Genomic DNA, 26,574 nt, shown 5'->3' with positions numbered 1-26,574 from the left:
TTCGGGTTCGTGTGTGTGTGTGTGTGGGGGGGTTCGTGTGCGTGTCAGGGGAGGGTTGTATGGGTTCTTTATGCTCGGGTTGGCGTAGCTCCCAGCATCGGGAATCGTACAGAAGCTCATTACACTTTCACGGGCCCAGCGCTGTGTCTGATTCCATGTATTCTGTCGCACCGCCACTGATTCAGTGGACAAAGTGCATTTATATGGACAGATACAACACAGATGTGCCGCCGATAGCAGAGTATAATTATGTAGAAAAAAAACAAACATCGCAAAGGAATGGATAGATATTATTTTTTGCAAGTTATCAACAATTTCCTTAATAGCGAGTGTTTACAGTTAGTTAATGCATCCAACCTTCGTCTTTGTCACCCAGAACACGTGATGAACACACATGATCGTATCTTCCGTCTTCACGAAATGATACGTGTCTAGTAAACCCCCCACACCCCATTCTCCTTCCCTGTGTGCTCATGCATCCTTCACGAAGCTTAAGTGACTGATCGTTCCCATTACTACAATGTCAGACGCATCGTACGTTTAGGGTCGTTGGCCATGAATGGCCGTGTTTGTGATGTTCAGTTGTGATGGTAGAGATCCATGATGTACGTACGTGTAGGGCCGGAGGTGGGGGGGGGGGGTTGATGGGGCGTTATGTATTGGTCGATGTGGAAGTGGGGAGGGAGGGGGGGGTGATATTGATGGGCAGAAGGAGGAGAGAGAGAGTGGGGGGGGGGGGGGTACCATGGTCGTAGAGTGTAAGGTGGGGAAGGATGGATGGGGTTCATACAGGAATTACGGCTGGCCAATATATTGTCATGGGAGATGATGATGTGGAGAGCCGACGAAGCGGTTGGTCGGTGACTGTAGCCCTCTCCCGTGCTGCTGGTGCTGCTGCTGCAGGGCTGGCTTGCATGTCCTCCCGACCTGCCTCATCCACCATACCGTACATTTGGTTTATTTCGTCTAGATGATCGTGTGATCTTGTCTTCCGCCATTGTATATCCTGGTTATGTATTGCGTCTGTCCTGCATATGCGTCTGACCCGTGCCTTTTACGTTATTTGGACAGATATCGTTCGATTTGTACGTTTCTCTTGTAGCAGTGTTCTCCTTAGACTCTTTATTTTACTTTAAAAAGCTTAATCTTATTTATTTTTATGGTTGATTCAGCTGTGGGACTGTGAAGGAATGGCTGGCAGTGGTACAGTGGATGGGAACTGGCCTGAATAAGGAAAGGGGAGTTTGGGGAGTGGATGACTTAACCCTCAGACTAAGAAGAGGGGAGTTTGGGGAGTATAGATGATCCCTAGACAAAGACGAGGGGAGTTTAGGGAGTTGACGACCCCTAGACCAAGAAGAGGGGAGTTTAATCGCGCATAGGGACAGACCAGACGAAATATGGGAACAGAGGGGTCCATGGGCCTGAAATAACGAGGGAGTATAGATATGGATGGCTCATCATGGGTCGTAGGTGGGAGGGAGACGGGGGAGTGCGGGGATATTTTATTATGGGAAGAGGGAGGAAGAGGATTTGCTTTATTACATTTACTTAGAACGATGTTTTATGGAAGGCAGAGCTATCGTGTACCGCTCGTCCTAAGAATATGTGGAGTTGCGATGAGAGTCATGGAAGTTACGTGTTGTCGAGTGTTATGTGTGAGGCGGAGAGACTGTATGTTTGTGAACTCAATGCCAGCAGCTCACGTGTGGGTGAGGCAGAAAGAATAGACCAACCTGGACCTGAGGAGTGAAACTTGATAGCAACTGAAGTGCTGGCTCACGGCGTGGGCCCGCCCGCGAGCGAGAGAGAGACACGTTACGATAGATACTGAATAAAGAATTCATTCTTGAATAGAACATGTAGTGGTGTAGAGAAGTCCACATTAGACTGTCACAGAGGCTCTGAAAGTCTGTGACAGAGAGAGAGAGAGGGGGGAAGGGGGGTTGCTGTCAGTGTGTGCCATATTGAACAAATCAAATCATGATGAACGCGGTGATGGACGGAGTTCATCATACGCCGGTGGTGGCAGGATAAAGTTCACTCACTTGCTGAGTCAAACTCTGCACCAGGAATCTGTGCCTAGAAAAACAAAAGCTTATTAACTGTCTTTTCATACATCAGTAGTTCTTAACTGAGTGATGTGTACCGGCCGAGAAGTAACAATAGATAAAAATAACAGGTTACTTTGCGGGGAATCATCGGCCAGCGGTATAGTGTTCGTGGTAGGGTCGTCGTGCATGAGCCATAGATAAGGGAACTGTGGAAGTCAGGAATTATAACGGCTTGTGTTCGAGGGAGGACGAAGCCTAACAGTGAAGACCATCCTGATTGTTATACATTCTTCATGAAAGTTACACACTCACTACACTGTTCACCCAGTGTAAAGCGCTTCATTTTCCGCTTATCACTAAATTTGCTGATTTTCTAAACAGAGGAGGAGGATGAGGGGGTCATGTGGGAGTGAGGGGAGTGGACGAGGTCATGTGGGAGAGTTGAGAGAGAGAAGGCTGAACTATGTAGGAGAGGAAGAGCTGGTTGGTCATGTGGGAGTGAAAAAAGAGTAGAGGAGAGTTGAGTATGGTGTGTGTGTGTGTGTGTGTGTGTGTGTGTGTGTGTGATGGGAGGGGCTAGAGTGGTGTCAGGGTTTAAGGGGAGAGGTCAAGTGGGTGAGGGGGTTGGTGGGGGGAGAAAGAGAGAGGAGGGAGGGGGGGAGGGATTTAAAGGAGAGGTGAGAATTTCGTGTGTCCGTACTGAGGTTCCCGGGGGAGAGTTGCAGGGCAAGTGGTTCCAGTTGTAGGAAGAGGACTGACGCAAAGGGCAGAGGTGGGGGGGGGTGAGGGGAGGCAGTGAGAGTAAGAGAGAGAGAGAGAGAGAGAGAGGGGGGGGGGAGAGAGAGGAGAGAGAGAGGGAAGGGAATGACTCAGCCAAGGGGAGAGGGAGTCTGGCCAGGTTTCACAAGCTGTTCCAGATTGTTTCGACCGGCCGAGATTTAAACGGCTTCATGTTCGTTCATTAGTAAGTTGGTGTTGTTTTGTAAGCCAAGGTGGCCGGGTGGGGGTTGTAACCCGGACGTACGTAGGGTTGTAGTTCCTTAAGGTTCATGATTATGTACCGGGGGAGACGGTTAACCTTGAGCTGGGAGAGGACGAGGGGAGAGGAGTGAGTGTTGTCCTGGAGCGGTGTGGTGAGGGGAGGTGGTGACGGGTGAGGGAGGCGTATGCAGCCCCCTCCCCTCCCTCTGAGGGGTTACTTAGGGGTGAAGCCAGCAGTAGCAGTAGTAGAAGACAGAAAGCAGGCAGGGCAGCAGGCAGGCCACCGAGGAGGGAGATATGCGGTATAATGTCAAGAGTGTGGTAGTGGTGGTGGTGGCAGGGGAGGGAGGGATGGGGGCAGCAGCAACGTGGTCTTGGGGGTGGGTGTCCTGGAGGAGGAGGAGGAGGAGGAGGCCGAGATACGCGCGGCGGACAGTGTGATGAGGGCGCTGGTGGAGGCAAGACGCCCACCTTCACCATACCACCAGTATTGAACGTGCTCGCTGCCCGCCCCGGGACGCCCTCCGCCGCCGCCAGCCCGCTGCCACACACCACACTTACTCACACTCCAGCCACACATTCACTCACTCACTCACTCACCTAGTGTTCCCGCTGCGGTGGGCTTGGTGATTTGTGAATGTGAAAGCTCTGGGTGTAGACACCTCTGCGTCAGGAGGCGTGTGCAGTGGCAGGCGTGGGAGCGTTTGTGCGTGTGTGAGGGGGCGGGGGAGGAGGAGCTGGACATGTGGAGAAGTGCTTGTCGGCCCCAGCACAACCACCACCACCGCCGCCGCCAGTAGCAACACCACAGTCAGGCTCACGCTGCCTCACCCTTAACGCTACTTACGCATTAGAAATATAGTGTGTGCGTGCGTGTGTGCGCGCGCGTGTGTGTGTGATGATCTCCCGCGGCGCGAAGTGCAAGTGCGTATCGTGTGCCATGTTGACTCTGTGTTGTCCTACGATATATCTATCGTGAGGTGCGATAAAGTAAGTATCCACGAAGCCTTGGAAAAGAAGGCAACATTGCTTGACCTGAAAAGCGGCATTGTGAATCATCGTGACCGTATGGATTGATAGACTCGGTATTGATAGTAACGATAAGACAGTGCGCACGGAGAAGTTGGCCTCCTCCTCCTCCTCCTCCTCCTCCACCTCTTCCGCTGGATAAATAGTGATTAAGGTCACCACAGGGCGTGGAGGGCCTCCAGTATACGTTAATGAAATAGGAGGAACGAGGCCGAGGCAGTGGTGGTGGGCTGCTGGGAGCGGCCTCTCTCCTGTGGACCCTGACTCCCGTAGGGCGTCCACCACACCGCCACCCAACCCAGCCCCCCTTCCTGCTGCCCCTGCTACAGATGTGACCTCGGGTGCCTGCCTAGTGTCTGCTGGGAATAATTAAAACTTGTGTGTGTGTGTGTGTGTGAGGGACGTTTATGGACATGGTGGACGGATAGACGCACACAGCTAGATTGCTGGTGAGGTGAGCAGGGGAGGGGAGCGGGAAAGGGGGTGGGGGGGAGGCGACGTTGGCTCTCTCGACGCTACTACAGTCGCCGCTGCTACAACGAACTCTTTCACGTGAACACACTTCTCCTCGGTTGTGTTGCCTCACATCATCCCACCACCCACCACGACGACGCCCGGAGCAGCTCCCTAGGAGTTGCCGTGTTGTTATAGTGTCTGTCTTGAGAGGGAGGGAGGGATGGTAACGCGTGGAGGGAGTTTGGGGTTAGGGAAGACATAGGCGTGCGTATGGTGGCTGCTGGCAGAGTAGACAGCGACGCTTGCCAGTGACCTTATAGTTGACTAGACAGGGTTGTCGCTGAGCCAGCCAACCAGCCAGATCCCGCCATCGTCCACCTTCAGAACACCACGACGTAATCTTGGAGCACGACACTACGACCTTGAGGAAGACGGTACAGCTTTGGAGGTGATGGCCCCTAGATGGTCAAAACCGGTCGTATTCGAGGACTTGACCATCGTCCTCAAGGTTGTATATAGTCGTGCTTATTGGCCGTACCGCCGTGGCCAAGTGATTACCACTGTTGTCGCCCCAACCTCATCCCTCCTCACCCCCTGTTGTGCATCACGTCTGACAGAATCATCTCACACCACTGGGTCAGTCTAGACGACTCGCTGCGATGCTCGGCACAAAGGGGAAATTAATGTGGGACTTCTGGTTAAGCGGGTCGTTCCTTCCAGTGAAGACAATCATGTGCGATGGGAATACCACATGGTTAGCGTTACACTGGGGGAACCAGGCGGACCCCCTGCATCACTCGGGGAAAATAACGTGACAGTCAGTGTATCATAGGACTGCTGCAGTGTACCGTCTACCCAGAGTGATGGAGGCAAAGGGGAGCGATTTAGCACTGAAGGGTGCGTTATCCTTTCTGTTATAAACTAGTAATGCAGTCTTGGTGTCAGGATAAGGTCGTGAGGTCATACAGCAGCGCCAGTGATCAGGTCTTTGACGAGGAAGAGGTCAGCACACACTTGGAACGTACAGCTTTCACTGCCACGCAAGGTTAAGCTGTAAACAAAGATCCCTTGTGCACGGCGGAACGACCATGGAACACGACGGGGCACCACTTGACGGTACGACCCGCAGCTCTTTTTTTTTATATATATAACCTGACACTTAAGGGATCAGGTCGTCGTGCTCATGGGGTCGCACTGTCATGCCCAAGTGTCGTACCGTCGTGCTGAGGGGTCGTACCGTCGTGCTTAAGAAGGCCACACGGCCCATTAGATGTAACACACTTACCCGTGGCCTCGGGAGTCCCAACCCTTTCACGATCTTTACCTTGACGCCTAGTGAAGGTCTTATTTAATACCCGACACAGTTTAAGAACTTTTGCTGTCTGTTGTTATTATCTTGTTTCCCCTTAGTTTTTTTTTTTTTTATATATCCTTATTTACCTTAATGGGATTTTGAATCGACAGGAAGAAATTTCTGATTTCATGCAGTCACTCACTCTCGTACTTTTATTTGCCTTTCACATTTGCTGCAATTGTTGTGCCTTCACAGCCATCTCTCTCTCTCTCTCTCTCTCTCTCTCTCTCTCTCTCTCTCTCTCTCTCTCTCTCTCTCTCTCTCTCTCTCAGTATACGGATTGGGATAGATCATAAGTATGGGGGCTGCTACCCCGCTGGCCCTGCCGGTGGTGCCCGCCATGGTTTTAAGTTGTTGAGTTGGTTGTCCTTTGGCATTGGAAAGGGACTGAGTGTGGCAGGGAGGAGCTTGAGTTACATGGAAGGGGACGAGTGAAAGCTAGCATAGGGCGAGGTTGGACCGGAGGATAGTGGAGGGGTAGGAGGATAGTAGTGGGGCGGGGTAGCTCTCAAAACGACATTGAGGGTGGTAGGCTACAGGAGCCGTCTTTATCAATACATAGTAATGACAACGTTTGTTGAACAGGATATATATATATATATATATATATATATATATATATATATATATATATATATATATATATATATATATATATATATATATATATATATAATGCGGATTCAGGTTATGGTGTTATACTTTACCAGTGATGGGGAGATTACTAAACCTAACCAGCTCCAAATTTGCTCAGCCAGCGATGGAGACTCGGTAGACCTGACCAGCCAATGGGAGGGGCCGCAGAACCTGATCAACCAATTGTGTGGACGACAGACCTGACTAGCCAGTGATAGGGATTACAGACATACATGACCAAGATAGTACTAGGGGCTTTACAGACCTGACCAACTGGTGTTTTGGGTATGCACTCCTCACCAGCTGGTGGTGGAAGGGGGAGGCCAGCGTAGTTAGCCCAGTTGTGTGACGCTAACCAGCGGTGAGGTAGATGTCAGTCGACATGCCCGTCCAGGGTCACGTCTCCCTGGTGTTGACGCATCTATGTTACTGAAGCCGTGCCAGTTGACGGTGTCTCCCGGGACCTGCACGGCAGTAGAATGCTCCACGTGTTTTTACATCCCGGGAGCCTCTCACAGGGGCGAGGGGGACCGTCATAGTGTCATAGTGAGGACGATCGATTAGAGGATATTGGTGGCTATGACTTGCACGTCTTCGTAAGGTGCATGTCACTCCTGCACCAGCTATATATATATATATATATATATATATATATATATATATATATATATATATATATATATATATATATATATATATATATTCTAGTTTTGACCTGTTGTAGTATTTGAAGAGCTTGCTGACGAATTTAAATCTTATACTTGTTTATCATTCCTATTTTTGCCAGCAGAGAGTGTCTCTCTCTCATCACTTTTTTCATAAGGCGAGACTCTGGAGACAAGTCAGGAACGATGTAAACTCATATGACCCTCTCACACAGATTCCTTCAGCGTAGGGCCTTTAGATAATATGCATATTGTTGTTTTACCTCTCCTATCATCGTGTGTGTGTGTGTGAGTACCATGCCAGTTGCGTAGTGTCCATTTGTTTTCACTCATCGCCCCCGGCAGGTGGACGTACTGATATAGGCAGATTGTGTGAACGACACAGGCTGCTTCAGAGTGGCCAGCTTAGTTGTATCATGAGTGTAGGAGTGATCCATGATACGCGCCAGTCGTGTCGATTTCATGTTGTTAGTAAACAACTTCTTTGATGTATAAGATGCAAGGATTATTTTTCGTGTTACAGTCTCGGTGAAACTTCAGTTTGTCATTAAATGTCCATCTATTGTCGGGCACTGTTACGAAAATGGCAGGTGATGTATACGATTCTTGTTTAATTCCGGCGGAAAATATGTATGAAACAAATCACTTCTCACCAGCAACGGTTTATCATTTTTTTCCTCAATTATTTAAGTTAGAGTAATTGTGTTAACGTTTTCAGAGGATGGAAAGGTCATTTGGTGTCATACCAAGAGTGACTGGAATATTTTTTCCCCTATATAGCATTTCTTTCATTCCAAACCTGCCCGCTGTGTCGAGCAGTCAGTGTACCCAACCAAACGTGTAAACACAAGTGGCCCTTGATATGCACTTGATTAAGGAGTTTGTTCAAGATTTATGAACCGGGAAGGCGTTCCACGATAAGCCCTGAATGGCCTTAATTTTCCCGTTTGTTTTCTCAGGTAATTACGCAAGCTTGTTTTTCGAGAGGTTGTAGCTTCACCTTGCGTGTCCAGATTGAGGAACCGCGGTAGTAGTATTTCAGAGATTGGGTTACGTATTAATGACGTTGTTCGTTTTTCTTAGATTTTGGTGGTGAAGCCTTGTTACAGTATGTGTACCGGAATGTGATGTTATTAGAGAGCTTTGAGAGCACCTTCATGGGTGCCACAAATTAATTATCCGGGCGAGTGAGAACAGTTAATGGTGTTTGTTCAGGTCCCAAATTTACGAGTGTCACCTTAGCGAAGGGTCTTTTCTTCTTATGACCTAACCTGAACACACACACACACACACACACACACACGCACACACATCACGATGGATAGAAGTTTGTTTTATTTAGTAGACGAAATGGCATGAACAAAAATGTTGCTCAGGCGTGGCATCTCGAATGATTGGAAAAAATGACGTAAGAAAAAAATATTTTAACAGAAATTAACCTCTAAGTCTTAGGGAACTGAGTCTTTACGGGTGAAAAGGTTAATGAAAATAAGTAGACACTCACTCACAACTTCGGGAATGAGTTTCCATACGTCATTGTGGCTAGTGTTGACACATGTTAGTTGCAAAACCACCAGTAAGATTTCAAAAGGTGAGGCTAAGATAGTAAAATGTATGTGTGTGAGAGAGCTGCAACGCTATGATGGTTTTAGAAATTATAAGGAGGAAGGGGAAGGCATGGGCTAGCTAGCGTTATTAAGAGGAAGCCATCAGTTACCACCTAGCTAGGTTAGGAGGACCGTGCGCCCCCCATACGCAGCAGGCAAACCTTGCCTCTGCTGCAGAGGTGGGAGCTGGTGCATTTTTGGTTTTCTTTTGGGGGTGGATTATGTCGATGACTCTGGGTATGCTTTCTGTAGGGTTCTTGTTCAGGGAGCCTCTTCGACGTTTAAGGTAGGCCAAGCAGTTTCCTCGTGCTTGACGTAGGGTTTGGTGAGGCATTTGGGCACTGAGTTTCGTGTAATGTTTTAGATATATATGTAAATATTGATGGACATGGGTTTGGGAGGTCTTATAATCGGTGGATGCCATTGAGATTTAGTTGGTGCGTGTAGAAGAGAACGTGGACACATTGTTTTTCTCTACCAGGGTGGACATATAGAAATGTGACATCAGTATACAAATTCTTGGGTTGGTTGTGTAGCACCGAGTGTAGACTCCTACTGGGGGCTTATTACTCCCGGTGCAGGAACAAAAAGGTCGTTGAAGGACATTGAGTTGCGAAATGACAGCAGATTGGAGGATGAATAACCCTTTTGTTTTAATCGAAGAGGAAATATGGACATAATGTTCTTGTTATATCGAATCGTATAACTACAGTAGAAATGTAAAGCATTCTTTTGTGTATCAGTTTAATAACCAAAGTACTTCTTTGTTCACTGAAGACAACGGAAACAAAGTGCAATATTGAAAAACCAATGAAAATGTAGTGAAAGCACAGCTTTAACAATTGAGCGACTTTACTCCTGTGATGTACCGGAGGGTTACGTGAGAGAAGCTTAGATGGTGACGTGTGTAGTGGTTCATGTCGGAGATCCTGGTGGCATGAATCCCTTCCTGCAGGAGTGGGTCGTGCTCACTCCCCCATTCTTCACCCAGCCGCCACCGCCTCCACCGCCGGCCCCACATCCGGCCGCCCGCCTATCGCCCGACGCTCTCAGAGCTTGGTTTTTGGGTCCTGCCTTACTGGCCTACGGGGCAAGGTACAGGTCACACCGTGAACAAAAGTTTTATCAGTTAATGTTTTCCTTTATCACTTCCTCCCTCTCTCAGTTAGAGGATATAGTCACTGCATAATATAACTGCCATATTTTGATTAAGAATGATGTCATAAATTATGAAGTTGAAGCAAGGTTGCGAGGTGTTGTAGAATAGTCGTTTGGGGAGTTTTGATGAAACTATCAATGGTTCAATTCTTTATCATCTCATTTACACCTTAGAATTCAGTGCTCTGTTCTCTATTGCAAATTTGTCTTTTATTGAAAATCTGCATGCTCTTTTTTACACCATTATGCAGTGTAATTTCATTTCTCTACTTCATGCCAATGTTTAAACAGGCCCTTTCAACATCAGAAATTGCAAGTAACAAGAAAATTGACATCTTTGTTGGTATTGACAGCCTTCCCCATTCTAACGCAAATGATTTTGATACTTTATTGTTTTAACTTTTACTGCTTTAAGATAGATACATAGATAAAAGTTTTTAATACCGTATTCGTTTGCATTTCACGCACAGTATAATCTTCCCATTCTTGATCTGTTATAGATAAGGTACATATAGGTTAGAGGTATTTAACACTAGTGAAGAAACACTATATGTTTCGAAAGCTTGGCATTTTATATGTAAAGTTCAACTTTGCGCATTGCAATATCTAATGTGCAAATATTACATAGATATTGCATTTGTACCAGATGGTGTTGATATCATCATACCTGTATATGGTTTTCAGAGTACAATATTTATCATCTTTCATAGAAACTGGTAAAGGATGTAAAAATGCAATTGTCTTACACGTTATTAAAACAAGATAGTGTGTTGCATTATTTGTTCATTTGATAGATTTAAGATTTGCAGAGCTAGACAATTTTTAGGGCACTTTACGTAAGTGCCTAAGTCAAGGCAAGATCCTGGATTGGCAGCTGTACTTTTGCAGGATAATGACTTGGTCTGACAGGTTGATGCAAATGATGGTGTGTTTCTTATTGGTACAGAAGTAACATTACACATTTAGCCCTGCTGTGGCAGACCAGAAGATTATCGATCCACTTGGTGGAATGGAACAAAGGAAGAATTGGGATGAAAACATTAAGCAAAGATAAAGAGATGCCACATAGGCTTGTGTTCATGAAGGCATGCATACATTGATGTTTTTATTTTTAAGTATTATCAATGAAAGACAGAAATACAGGAGTAACTTGCGAGATGTGATTCAGCATTTTGTTTTTTTCTATGAATGACACAAGTTGAGAGAATTTTTATTGCTGAATTGTAGAATTGATTGCTGCCAAATCCAAAGGTGTTATTTTTTTTCTTTTTATCAAGAGGGTTCTTTGATTTTTTTTCCAGCTTCTTCGTTAGCTGTAAAGCACTTCATATCGCTGTAGATATTTGTTGCATGTAGTTAATTTGAAGCAAATTTGTGTTCATGTCCTCACAGTACACTTGTTCATCACCATGTGTGTGAACATATTGAAGATTAAAATGATATTTTTATTACTAAAGAGGGCCATATCTCTTGGTCTTATGGTTTACATTTTATTATGTCAGGTGAATTAAGAAAATAATGAAGTGCGTTTTTATAGGTACGGTGGTAAGCGGTGTGGGAGCGGTGGTGGCGGGGGCCCAGCAGCAGCAGCGGCAGCGGCAGCAGCAGCGGGAGGAGCAGCAGTAGGAGTAAGGCGATCACCCCGCTACGCCACCCAACAGTCCTCAGCATCAGCTGCAGCGGCAGGCAGACCAAGGAGGCATCACACTCGTCCTCTCCATACTCATCACCACAATACCAAACATAAGGTAACTAGAATGTCTACTGTAGATTTACTTCTTTTTCAGTCAGTATCCTGAAGCAAGTGGATTCCGTGATTTTTGAATAACAGATTTATGTGAAAGTAATAATGTTTTCATCATAAACTTGTTAGATTTTGTCAAGAAGTACTGACAGTATTTCTTAGATGATTCGCCTTAAGTTTGCTTTACGACGAACTAGTTTTGTGAATACTTCCAAGGAAACCTTTGGATATTGTTTTATCGGCATCTGAAACAGTTTCTGAGAAGCAAACATCGTGTCATATGACTGAAATATTGAAAGTATTGTAAGGTTGTAGATTGGGCAGCAAGCATGAATGATGAAGTAACATGTGTATTTGGATTCAAATACTACTTTTGCTAGTTATACATAGATGAATGATGATATTAATGAAGGATTATTTTTATTGTATGATAAGTCTTTCCAGATGCATTTAGTTCACCATGCACAGTGAGTGATTTTAAAGCTTTCATTCTAACATGCGAGAATGTTTCATGTTATCACACTGAAGATCATCAAGAATATGTATGAATGGTGTGGCAGTCCGTATGCACCTTTTCCTTTCCATGTAAATGGGATTGGTGTTATTTAATATGATAAATGTAGATTAGCAGAGCAGTTTACCTATATACTCGTGTATAGTTCGAGTTTTAAGACCAAATTTTTAGGCAAAAATAATGGGCCTATACATGGGCTAATAGTTTGATCGCTTGAAATCCGTGCATAATGAGAAGGACTCGGAGGTACATTTAGCTTCAGACATGAAAAATATGTACCAGTTATTGCCAGTAAACAATATAAAGCAAGACAATAAGAGTATTAACACAGTTACAACGTACGACAATAGCAAAGGCTGCTGAGGAAGGGCCTATTCAAAGGCAAATCCTCGGCGACCAGTGCTTCGTTAGGCGGTACGTGTTCTTCGAATCGTTTTCTGTTAAAAACTTGTTACATCACAAGTATATTTTACCTTAACTGTGCCTGACCTGAATATGTTCTCAGAAATAGATTGTTTTGCTGAAACGTGATGTATTTCGATGTAAAATAGATTGAAATACATGGCGAAAACAAGACTTAACCTGCCCATGTTTAAGAGATGACTCTTTTTAATAGCTTTCGGTTAAAATGGTTATATTACACTGATATTCTGTTTTTACTGTGCTTGATGTAGTACATTCACGGAAATTTAGTATTTGTGCTGAAATGATGTACTTATTACAGTGGAAAGTGGGATAAAATCATGACAAAGCAATCGACTTTCTCTTTGTTTCGTAGTACAAATGAAGTTACCGTAAGTGCTTTTCGAATGATTTTCAGTAAAAAAGAAATGGAAATATACAATATCTAAGCACAAATTACCCGCGTTTCAGTGTAAAGTGCCGTAATAATAAATGGTAAGCAATTTGCTTTCGACGTTCGGTGTTTCAAGTGCAGCGAACCAGTTTATAGGCCTTTTTTTTTCTTGGTTTTTTTCTGGTATGAGTTTTATCTGCCATAGAATGTTGCTTCGTAACCCAGATTTGTTGTTCGATTACCCTCAAAAACTTTGGTTGACCTATACACGAGGCATATAGTAAATTAATGATTTCTTTGCCAAAAATCAAAGATCGACCTATACACGAGGTAGACTTACAGACGAGTATATACGGTATTTTAGGAATTCATAGACAGTTCATGTCCATTTACTTTACAGAAAATGTATAAACTTTACATACTGTTTTCTTGAAGTAATCGTAAGTTAGTTCTCACATTATCATTAAAAGTAATGTATATTGCCCCTATTATTAAAAACCTGAATGTTGATTTTCTGTTAAACATAAAGGTAATTGAAATTCAGTTGTGTAAGTTTATTGACTTGTTGAAAGGCCTTTTTAGTGAAGTGCCTTATTAGAATGATGCTTTTCATTGCCTTGAAGGAAAAATAAGGAAAAAGGAAAACATTCAAGAGTATTAAAGTTAGCAAGTTTTATGCATATAGAAGGTGGACATGACAAAAATATAGTTTGAGAGGAAATTAGCATATTACTTGAAAAAATCTAAAGTGCTTCTATAGGTATATTATATGCAATATTATTCATAGTTTTAAATGAATAGGATTATCCATATCAAGCTGATTACTTGATGCAGTTTTTGTTTGGTGACTGTTATATACATCTGCTTGTGTATATTTTTTAAGCTAGATCAGAAATGCATATCAAACTCTCAGTGTTAACTTTTGTGATAGTTCAGTTCTTAAATAGTATAACTTAGGTGTTCTTTGTCAAAATAGAGGAAACCAGTTAGATTCCCAAATGTATTAAAGGAGAATGACTTCAGAATTGGCCTCTATCTGTGAAAGGTTTAAATCCAGCAAAAGCAAAGCTTTAGGGAATAAAGTCAAAAGAGAGGGAGTAGTGCTATGCAACAGGCTAGAGAATTAAGTTTGGTTGCTCTGGTTGCAGCTCAGTGAGAAAAGAGATAAAGCAGAGAGTACCAGAGAAATGTGTCATGATTGTAGATTGATCAGAGAGGACGTGGCTAGAGACTACAAATCAGATAGTGGAAGTAATCTTTGTGGGGGGTTACAAGAGATGAAAAGTAGATGTGTGAACTGATATTATATAAATATTTTTTTTTCTGGCCTCACTAGGGGGGTGCTATTTCATGTGTGGCGGGATGGTGACAGGAATGGAGGAAGGCAGCAAGTATGAATATGTACATGTGTATGTACACATAAGTCTGTGTATATATATGTATGATTACGTTGAAATGTATACGTATGTATGTATGTGTGTGTGTGTGTGTGTGTGTGTGTGTGGGCATTTAAGTATATACATGTGTATGTGGGTGAGTTGGGCCATTCCTTGTCTGTTTCCTTGTGCTACCTTGCTAATGCAGGAGATGGCTATTATGTATAATAGATAAATGAAAATATATATATATATATATATATATATATATATATATATATATATATTTTTTATTTTTTTTCAAACTTCGCCATTTCCCGCGTTAGCGAGGTAGCGTTAAGAACAGAGAACTGGGCCATTGAGGGAATATCCTCACCTGGCCCCCTTCTCTGTTCCTTCTTTTGGAAAATTAAAAAACATTGAGAGGGGAGGATTTCCAGCCCCCCGCTCCCTCCCCTTTTAGTCGCCTTCTACAACACGCAGGGAATACGTGGGAAGTATTCTTTCTCCCCTATCCCCAGGGATAATATATATATATATATATATATATATATATATATATATATATATATATATATAATTTTAAGTACGTACTACATTTATTGCATTTATTATAAGATCTTGTGTGTTTAGTGCCTGTGCATGATGGTCCATTCTTCCCTTATGGATATATTTTTTCTTGTCATGCAGGGAGGGAAAGCCAGCAGTGGGTCCGGCCAGGGTGGCACCAGCACCAACAACGCATCCTCACACAAACCTGACAACAGCAGTGGGGGTGGAGTAGACACTAACCAGCAGCACGATAACGCCTCAAATAACGCTGCCACTAATAACGCTACTGGCCGTCACAACCATCACGACACACCTCCACCATATTCAACGCGGTCGTCTGCCGCCGCTGCTGCTGCCGCTCACCATCACCATAATCACCACCATAACCACCATCACCACCACCCTAATCAGCGTCATAGCTCACGAGGGCCTCGCCGCAACCGGATGAGTATGGGGCAAAAAGTCACAGGTAAGACACTTGTTCAGTTTTAAAACAAAATGATTGGGATGGAACCAGAAGTACAGATTAGTGTGAATGCATTTTTAATTAAAATTCAAAGGAGGCCCATATGCTCTGCTGTTCCTTTAGTTTATCCATATTTATATCACTTGTATAAATGTTAGTAGAATGATGTATATGCTGATTGCAACATAATTTACTTTTGTGGATTGACCGTACCACATATCTTTCCACTGACATGTGTATAGTACACTCATCCCTCGATTTATGCAGAATTATTGTATGCAGTTTCACTATTCTATGAGGAACCTACTTCTACCGGTCCCTCTTTTTGTGTTGTCAGAATTCGATTATGCAGACATATATGGTAGAAAGTGCGCTGAAAGTTCGGTTAGGGTTGTTGGATTGAGCAAATGTGGGTCATTGGTGGAATGTGACAAGTTCTTGCCAGTCTTACAGTTACCACCATTGTGTGCTGATCTGTGCTACTTTTGCGATTTTGATGTACCTGCTATTGTGATTTTCCTGCAACCCAGTGTGGTTGTTGATATGGCATCCAAACATCCAGCAACATTGTCTCCTACTCTATAACAACAGTTACATGAAATAAACCTTTCTGACCTTACTTATTATTGTTAGCAGAAATAATGTCCCAGATTTAGTAAATGACATTTCTGTTAATTCTTAATGTACTGATATGATGAAAATTTAAATACATTTGGGATATAACCCCCACATAAAGCAAGAGATGGGTATACTGGGCAAAGCCTTACTTGGATACCAGTGCAAATTTCAATGAATTTGAAGCATTTTGCTTGCATAATCTTCTAAATGATGCTCATAACAACAAAAAGATTAAGAAAACTAAAGGCTACTGCATTCACTGGTAGCCTTGGTTGAATTGCATTTTTTTTTCTGTTGGTTTTTTAATAGTTTACTTTTTCTTTCTAACCATTTCAAAGTTTTTCAGTGGGGTATAATTTTCGTGCCTGACCATTTAAAAGTTTTTTCATTTTACTCGGAAAGGTCCTTAACTCTGTTTTAATGTCTTTGACTTCCATTCTGTCCACTTGTTGTTGCCTGTTGTAGTTTTAGCTGCATATAGTTCCCTCTTCATTTTCATGGATCTTCTAAGCAACTTTGAGATATCCATTTGTATTTTTACTTGAAGCTCAGCAGAAAGACTTAAGAGACTATTTCCTCAGCTTATCAACTAGTAGCCCTAGACACAGTTTGAAATGTCAGAGACCGAACGGCAATATTTGAAACATTATTTGAAAAATTCTTCTTGCTGGAAAAGGGATTAGATTGGTGGGATGGCCACCACTAGCTTTTATAATGATAGGCCAAAAAAAGAGGTTTTAGTAATTATACAGAAGGGGTATATAAAAGTAGGGAAGTAGAAAAAGATAAATATAGAAGGGGAATTAAAAAGAGAAGTGAAGGGAAATGGTAAAAGAAATAATATAGATTCACATTGAAAAGTTGGATTAGACTGTTTCAGACAAAAAGATACCCTCATTATATGCTCTTATCCTGTTCCATATTCATGGTCTTTCCAAGGGTAAACAGTCCCAGTGACTCACTTTAATTATATTTGGCATGGTTGACAAAGTCTGAAGACTTGAAATCATGGATGTGCATGTGGTGTTTGTCCATATGTCCTTTGTCCATCCTGTACCATTATCCTGTATGAGTCACACATTTTACTGTATCATGATGTTACTTCACATCTGAACTATAATGAACATTATCTTGGATGGGGTTGATGATGACTGAATAGTGTACTTATTAATTTGGTCAGGTAACATGTGATTGGTCAGTTTAGTTAAGAGGATAATTTAAGCAGATCTAAGAGGATTTTTACTTAATGTTTGAACTTGTTGCATGAGTTCAGGAATGAGTAGAATATGGAGGATGATAAGTTCATACATTGACATAAGTGAACATAATATATCTTCAATTCATGGATGTGCAAAATGGGCATATGAATGATACAAACTGCCACAACCTTATTGATTGTGGACTTGGTCCCTTTAAATACAAGCATTCATTGCTATGAGAAGACTTGTATTTACTCATTTGACCACCTTTCCTTAATATTATTGATATCTTCAGCTGAATTATACTTGACAGGTAGAGTGTGGATGTGAGCAAATTAGGCTGTTTCTTCATCTGTTCCTGGCTCTACCGTGTTAATGTGGGAAATGGTGAACATGTTTGAAAGGGAAAGCATTTTTTTTTTCATGCCTTCTGTGGTACCCATAGTATCGTACATTTAATTAGACCTCTTAATACTTTTTACAAGGCACCTGATGTATTTCTTCTTGTGTTGACAGAAGTTATGGAGTTCATTAATGCATTTATGTAGCAGTATATGGAACCGTTCTGGTGATACATTGGTCCTCTTAGGTCTTTTAAAGTCAGCATACTTGTTGTACTTTGACTGAAAAGTCTTTAAGTTCTGATGTGCTGCCTTGTGTAAAAGAAGCAAAGAGGAATTCTAACTTGGTAAAAGGAAGTCCTCTCTTATTTTCATAGCTTGAGGCTTCCTGGTCTTAGACCTATCACTTCTGATCCTGATTTAGTTCTTCCATTGATATCCAGAGTATTTGGCATGGCATGGAAGTTCATATATGTCTCATATCTTATAAACTAGCAATTTTTTTTTATTAGAAAGGAGGTATTTATGTGTGAAATTGACTATGCAATGTGTAGAAGATTTCTAGTCACAATTTAAGCATTCTTTGCCTCGCAGGACTAGCATCTGCGATTAACACTGATTAAGCCCAAGGCTGTGGTACTTCCAGTAGCAGGGAAAAGTACACTGTTTTGGAATGAGAAGTCCGTTGATAAGACTATTCCCAGTGATACAGCCTCACCAAAGGTTATGTTTTGTTTGTGGTCTTACCTCAAGCAGGTGTAGTCCAGTAACACCTCAGGTTTTAGTTCATGATTAAAGATGTATCTGAATTGTGCAACTTGTACATGTACATCCAAAACTTTTATCTTCAATCCTAGGCCTTGCTAATTGACATTGGAGTTTCATCACACTTTATGAAATTTGCTTTGTAGGAAAGTAGAGATTTGGTTTCCCTACCTTATGCTTACTGGTAGGGTTGAGGCTAGAGGCTAGAACTAGGTTATGTAACTGTACATCCAATCGTGTGGATGTCCTAAACTGTAATTTTCAGTGTGTAGTTGTGGAAAATTGTGAAGGATTCTTTCAAACTTGGTGAAATTGTGCATTTTACTCATTATTCATAGTGGAACCCAATCACTCATTCATGTATGTGTCATGTATATCTATCTTAATTTTTACTCACATTTTACAAGCTTTGGTGTGTTGGGTTTGAATCAGGGTTGATGTTCATTGATTATCATATTTACGTTATAACAAAGCAAAATCACATATTAGTACATTTGCCCTTTCTGGCATCACACTATTTTAGTGTATGATCATTAGCTTTCATTAACCTAAGATTTTGATATCGCTTAAGAAGATTATTTATGCTATCATTTTTTTTTTTCTCTCTCTCTCCAATGAAGGAGCCATAATGTAAGTTGGGACTCCCATCTATATATTCCAGATGGTTGTTTTTCAGTATAAGGATAGAGGTTGGCAGACTGATTTACATGCCCTTGTGTATGGACATCCTGAATTGTAGATCCCATCAGAGTTCTGATGTATGCCTTGGAATTTATGATTTACTTGGTGATTTTATTTACTGATAAATTACCATCTCAAGTTAAATGAAGCTTAATCATGCCACATTACTATATTACATATATACATAAAATCTACTCTTCACTTGAATTTGTATCCCTTGCTTTCTTTATTGTTTCTTAGCCATTATGCTGAGTAAGTGACAACAGACACCTAATTCAGTGTAAACATAAAACTTGCCGTAGTGATTGTTATACCTTGTAAAGGGGTTCTTGCACCTCTTTGTCTTAAATGGTGATATAAAGATGTTTTTGTTTACCGTATGATTTATTGAAATTTTATAATAACCTATTGTAGGCATGTTCCCAGTCTGCCATCAGATCATCAAAAAACAAAGAATAAATAGTTTAACTAAAGAAGTGGCATTTTGCAATGCTACATCTGACCCATACTATTGATTATTTGCAATCTTTCATTTGAACCTGTTATGGAATACTTTTTGATGATGCTTGTTTGTTTTTTATATTGCTTCTTAAACATGAAATGATTTTTTTTTTACAAATTGAAGTCGAAGAACAGACAAATAAACAAAAAAGTCATTGAAAAATAATGTAAAGGCAATTGGAAGCAATATCTATGTCATAGTAAAAATTCTGACAATACTAATGAAAAAGATTATAATCAAACCATAAATGGTGAGGTCTATCAGAAGAGAGGTGCAGAATCTTACATTGGAGAAAATGAGATGCACATTGTTGCTCCACACTGAGGACATTTTCCTTTGTCTAGACATCAGTATTTTTGTACAACACCCATTAACTTTAGCAAATTACAGAGACCTCTACAGCTCAGGAGCTCTATTGTGTAAGGGTTAGATGCTATTGTTGAAAATACAGTACTCTAAAAATAAATAAAGTAGAACCCATAGCAATATGAAGTTTTGAGCTATTTTTATCATATAATCCCTAGTACCCTTACATTGGGGGTTCCTACAGCTTCAAGGCTGTGCTTCAAAATCAGCAGCAGGGAAAGAGTTGATTTCTTTAGAGTAAGAAGTTCCTGTATTAGGTTGTACTCTGATTTGCCGCTGAAGGTGACTTCTTTCTTAAAGTAACCACAAGTGAGTGGAACCTGGTAATGCCAATTTGGAGCAATGAGTGCAGCTTATGTATTAACAAGATATAAGGAGATATTCTCAATGAGGTTACTTAAATTTTAGGCAAGTCATAAGGCTATATGTAAACTTGAACAGTGTTAGAGAAAAGATGAATTTTTATAGGGTTACCATGTATTCTCGTTGAGATAGCTTTGTTGATCATCTGAAGTGGTAAAGGTTCCCTTAAGTAGATATTTCACTATTACTAGTAAGCATTCAGCCTAAGTTCCATCTTGTGAGAAAATGCATCAGTCATGGCTCAAAGTATTCAAATATTCTCCTGAATCAATCAATGTTTGTCAGTAGTTGTATCTAAAATGAAGACTTGCATTGACAAGGCTCAATAGACTTACCAGCTGTGTTAATGCATTTGAGATGTTTGTATGTGGTTTTCAGTCTCTCCCATTAATGGAGACAAAAAATTGACAATTGATAATGTAACTGACTTTATATACAGCCTGAAATTAAGAGTACGTCCCCAAGAATTTTTAGAGTGCTGAATTTTTATATTTTTGTGCAGCTCTATGTTTAATTTGTCATCACCTGAAGTTCAGGGATAAAAATGAGATACGTTTTACGTCTTTGTTTGTTTATCGACTCACAAAATTCATTTTCTGATTGCAGCCTTAAACATAGTCAGATTTTGATCATATGGTACTTGCTTTTGATGCATTATCCATGACAGCCAGGGAGTGGATGGAAGCAAATGAGGCTATTTCTTTGTCAGCTCCCAGCACTTCCTGACCAACATAGGAAATAGCAAGCATGTATTAAGAAAAAAAAGAGAGAGACCTGCAGTTTGTTGTATAGTCAGACTATTGAATTAGTACTTTTACTGCATCTATGGAAATTTAAGTGTTGTTTAATGAAATCATAGCATCTTTGGTTCAGTTCACAGACACAAGGTACTTTAGTGTGGAGGAGAGATAAAATGTTTGCGCCTCATTGAGAGAAGCCATTGACAATTTTGGAGGCTCTTATGTGGTTTATTATGCACCTAAATTTTCCTGTTCACTGAGTATCTGGTTACTCAGATTGTTTGTTGTATTTATTTTTACCCCCTTGAGTTGTTGTAGATGGGCTGATTAGAAACAGGTGAGACTTCCTTTGAAGATTATAAACTTCTATATATTTTTGTCTCCGGATAGTTATTGGGTTCATACTTATTACAATTGTCAGTCATTCTGTCTAGAGAAGTTTTGTAACTCTGTATTTTTTTTTTTTTTTTTCTTGCATCTTCCTTCCTAACATTTGTGACAATAAAGGACAATTTTTTACTAAGAATTAGCTTCAGTCATTCTCATATTTTATAGTTGTATATACTGTAATGATTTATGCTTACAGCTCTACACTTTATGAGAAAACAATTAATGTCTTTTGGTGTATTCCAGTCATTTAAGCAGTTACCTGAGTCAGTTTATACAGTGCATTATCTGCTCATATTTTGTGCTGCTATTTTGCAGGTTCTTAAAGGTGGTGTTAAAGGCATTGGTATCCACAGACTTGGCTACATCATGTACACTTAAAACAGCAAAAAACATTATTATCAGTATAATCACTGGCATTTTGTTGATTGAAATAGTCATGCATTAACATAGATAACCTTTGTGATATTGCACAGTGTTATCATACTTTCATTTTGAAGGATATCGAAGTCATCTGTGGGTACAAGTAAAATTGGAAATTTCTATAGTTCATATGCATTCACTTTATTGTACATTTTCCAGACTTCATAACTTTCTTACTTTCTTCTCTTTAGAGCTTTCTGTACCCTCCATAAGTGCATCTTTCCATGGAGCCTTTTCCTTTCCCAAAGCCTCTTTTTTTCATCACGCATTAGGGATTCAGCATCCTTTCAAAGCACTCTCAGTCCTAAGAAGTTTTTCATTCACTGTACTGATAATGTCGGTTCTCTTACAATTTTCACTCAGTATTCCTTCTCACAATGAAACCTTTGTTTTCTAAAATCATCTGGCTTGCAACTGTTTTTGGGATCAAAAGATTTTCTGAATTATTTTAGATTTTGATGAAAATATGATCTTATGCATTTTATAGATCAGCAACTCAGAATCTAAGTTTGAGCAGAATTATGCAGTTTTACATATGAGTCTTAAACTGCAGTTTAAATCTTTTAATTCTCATAAATCACTCTAGATTTTGAGCAGGCTTCATGAGGTTTTGCTGTGATTCTCAGCTTAGTTTTTTGGATCATGTTGAAACATGAATTTTGTTTGTATTTACATTTTGATATCTAAAGTTACAGTTTTTGAAGTGTACCATTACAAAATTATGATTGATTTGTGTTGGTCAAGGTGCAGTTACTAACACATTTCATTTAATCTTAGTTCAGCCCTGAAGATTAAGCCAAATCATATATTATGCATGTGTGTATGCATTCCTCAAACATACCCCACCATCCCAATTGTGCTGAGTTATGGATTTCGCAAAAAAGCTAAGATATTCATCTTATCATTGAATCATTTTGGGTTAGGATGAAATCATGTCTCTGGGCAGAACCAGGGCAAATGAAATTGTCAAGGAAATTAGTGATTAGGTGGCTACGCATAGCCATGGATGGTAGGCTCTGGTTTTGTTGAATTTATATGACAGCAAGAAGTTCAATAAGTGCAAACGAGGCTATTGTTTGTTTGTTCTTGTTGTTGCCTTACTGAAGCAATAAAGGCAGTTAGGTATCAAGAATATCAAAATTGAATTAGGGCAAAATGAATGTATTGCTCGGACTGAGAACTTAATTTTTTCGTATCGTGACTCTATGTGGTGTATTATCATCAATACATCATTAATGATGCTGACTTGTGGTTTAGTTGAAAGAAAAAATTGTAATTAATACATTAAGTTGAATGTAGTAGGGAAGGATACTTTAGGTCACCTTAAGTTTGAGGAAAATGGAATACGTGTTAAATGTTTTGAAGGCGTTTACGAAACTTATTATCCATGCTGCTCATACCTGCATTATTTTTATTTTGCCTAATTAGAATGATTGCCATTTTAGATGAATACATATTGTAGATCACCTAGGTTCATTAAGGTGTTGGTACATCCAAAAGGATTGCCGTTCCATAGTAAATGGTCCGTATTCTGCAGAGATAAGACAAATATGCCAAAATCATATAGAAATGTGTCCATTTAGAATTTGTAAGGTTTTATTAGGTATACCTCAACACCAGTTTTTATTCTAGAAATGTATGACAGTTTTTGCTTTTATGAGGAGATACTACAGAAAATTTAGAAACATTCTGCAGGACTTTTTTTTTGTGTGTGTGTATTTAAAAGAATGTATTCAGTCTAACTTTTGGTGAATCAAGTAGGTTTTTTAAGCTGCCTCATCACCACGATTTTGCACAGTATTTCTCTTGTGCTATTTGACTTGTAATAGATATATGCACGGTGTCTTAATAGTTGTAAACTGAGCAGGAATATCAGAATTATTACCTTTAACTAGAATTCAGAAGTCTTAAGCAATCCCATATCCTTAACACCTGTATATGTTAAGGTAATTCTAAGTAGGTGTAAAGTTGAAGTTCAGTAACGAGGAGATCATAGTAGCCAGCTCGTCTTTAAAAAATAGGCCAAGGGAAAATATGCCACCGATGGGACTGTGTAGCATATGGAATAATTTGGAGTTCCCTATAATGGCCTTTAAAAATATTGAATCAGAATTCATTTGTAAGCTTATTACTTTGAATTGAGGAAATATTTTTAGATATGCCATTTTTGTAGTGAGGGAAATTTCTAGCAAAATGTAGAAATTAGTTAATATTTCTTCACCCCAGTGTGAAGCTCACGATAGCCCATAAAGATAGGCCAGGCTCTGCATACTGACTTCAGAATTAGAACTAATTATGATCATATTCCTATTTTTTATACTTTGATGTATTGTTAAGGGTATTTCATCCCCTCTTCATGTTTTGGGGCCACAAAAATAGCATTTGTAAGACCGCCTCAGGCGATAACCCTGTGGGTGGCCTGGTATGACGTGTTATCACACATCTTTAGAAATCAGTAACCTTCCTACTGAATACCTTTGAATCACGTAAGTTTTTGCGTTAGGCAGGTGGGAATATCACCATGCAACTGAATGCTTACTTAAACCGGAAATTGGTATCACATGTACAGTGTTGCAAACAGTACATAACTGTACCGGCTGATAAGTGCAGTTCCTTCCCCATGTGGTGATCGGGGAGTTCATGTATCACTTTTTTCACATTAGTGTTGCTGCTTTTTTGATGGCGAAATTAGTTGATTAATTTCATTTCATTCTGAAAATGGTTTTGGGATCCCACTTCAATGTTTGTGTGGGTACAGATAAACCATATCATGTATGGGCCGCCATCATCGTATTTGTGTCGCCCGGATGGTTGCCTGGTTTTAGTGCTAGCTGAGTTAAAAGTTCCCTTAGGACACCAGACCCCAGCTTACGAGAGGCTTGTAAGTTAGGATGGGATCGGTGAGTGACCTTGGAAGCTGGGACTGCCCTGAACATTACATAACTCGAACAATACGTATAAATTATTACTTTAGAAACTGCATTTCAAATGGGTGAAGTGACTGGAAAGTTTGCATGAAATTGCATGTGATGAGATATCTTGAAACACTGAGTCAGTCGGACACATTACATAACAGGACATGACTAGAAAGCCTTTACAAATTCCGGTCCAAGTTAGCGAGTAGCCACTGATGTACGTTAATTGTAGAAGCAGACCTTAGGTTGTCAGCACAAAGAATAAGTCAAATGTTTGGCTTAGACTTGGCTATGTTATTACGATATTCGTATTTAGTACTCATCCCTTGTCACATAAGTTATTAATATTCACTACATGGGAAGCCCACGTTTCATAACCTCATGATTATTTTGCAAGGCATTTAAGAAGTAAGAAAAAAATCAGTTGCTTACATTATTGTTTGTTGCCAAACACCACGACCTTCAGGCGTTTGTGTGTGCTCACCTTGCCTGTCATCAGCCACAGTCAACACACACGGCACGAAAAATAAATAAGTTTATTTTACTGGAGTAACGTAAGTAGTCTTAACGCCTGATCAAAATGATTAGTATACTTGACGCAGCCTGGTTGTCATTCTTTATGCATATCTGCCTGAATATATCTCACTAAACCTGACCAAGCGGGATATATGTTCATTTCTTGGAAATTAATTGATTAGATTTGACTGTAGTTAATTCACATTGTAGTAATGTGATACCTGTAGAGGAGAAGCTTCAGGTGCAGGCGATGTCCCCAGCAGTCGCCTAAGTTGCTGCAGTCTTGCAACTAGTGTCCACCTTCAAGATACCCAAGGTTGATAATGTACTCACTGCATAAATTAACCTTGATTGTCCATTGCTTGTACCTCGTGCCGCTTGAGTCAAATTACATGGAAGTCTATTGAGAATATTTTTATAACAATTGAACTAGAAAAAATGTGATTTGTCTTTCAGTACCTGAAAGACCGTAGTGGAGTCTGTGGATGTTACTTCTTTGACTGTTCCTATCCTTATCAGTGCTTTGTTCGTGTGATTTTCTTTGTTTCTCGTGGCCTACATCTAGCTTGTTGTCGGACACAGAGGATTAACAATTTTTTAGTAGTCTTCGTTTTACTGTCATGGATTATTTGGTATAATAGCTAATTTCAGGCATAAATTGGAACGATATGGGATGATTTTTCAGTGACTGGACGAGGTTCATGTTTTTGTTATTGAATGGCGCACAGCTTGGCTCCTCGCCAGGATGACGTCACGGCCTGCCAGGCCTGCCAACCCTACTGGTACACTTAATCGTTAATCGTTTCGTTTGTGAGCCTTTAAAACTAATATGAATTCACCGCCGTTGTGCATTTGATTTAAATCTTTATCAGCACCACAATTTAAGTTACAGCATGCGTTTCAACACCGTTTGAATATGCGTTTCAACTCAAAATGTTTTTCACTCAGATTTGCTGCTAAAGCAGTTCTGGAAACAGTTTAACTTCAGTACCTTAGGGTAGAGTTTCTTGAACGTGGAGAGAACCATTAGGGCCTGGAATTATTAGTCAACAGGGGAAATCCCTCTCTGGAATTCTGGAGACTGGCCCGAGTCATGTTCTTAATCCTAGCGTACTTGTTACAGCCTTAACCAGCTCAGTTTCTCAGTCAAGGTGCTGTCAAATATTTTTCGTAATTGTAATTATATATATATATATATATATATATATATATATATATATATATATATATATATATATATATATATATATTGAAAGTTTTATTATAAAGTAAATAACACTTTATTGAATTTAGTAATTCCAGTTGGTTTGTCGTTGTTAAGAGCTTTGATATCCATACACGGTGGTGATGGGGGTGTAGGTACGGTAGAT

The 26,574-nt window shown here is 40.6% G+C and overlaps 1 protein-coding gene across 7 annotated transcripts in view; it reads left to right on the top strand.

Moving 5' to 3' along the window:
• The window catches only part of LOC139746992 (protein gustavus-like), a 215,069-nt gene that overhangs the window by 142,027 nt on the left and 46,468 nt on the right, over nucleotides 1-26,574 (top strand). For 5 of the 7 annotated variants that reach the window (XM_071658704.1, XM_071658707.1, XM_071658706.1 and 2 more), the window contains exons 2-3: nucleotides 11,478-11,688; nucleotides 15,061-15,391. In XM_071658704.1, the coding sequence (XP_071514805.1) occupies nucleotides 11,478-11,688; nucleotides 15,061-15,391 (542 nt within the window). Of the gene's footprint in view, nucleotides 1-3,474; nucleotides 4,026-9,445; nucleotides 9,878-11,477; nucleotides 11,689-15,060; nucleotides 15,392-26,574 lie in introns of those variants that run through there. The other 2 variants (XM_071658701.1, XM_071658702.1) reach the window with 2 other exon arrangements.

Source organism: Panulirus ornatus, chromosome 67 (assembly GCF_036320965.1).
Source record: "Panulirus ornatus isolate Po-2019 chromosome 67, ASM3632096v1, whole genome shotgun sequence".
Classification (NCBI taxonomy): Eukaryota; Metazoa; Arthropoda; class Malacostraca; order Decapoda; family Palinuridae; genus Panulirus; species Panulirus ornatus.
Note: the sequence above shows the minus strand (reverse complement) of the source record. Positions and strands in the feature narration are given on the sequence as shown.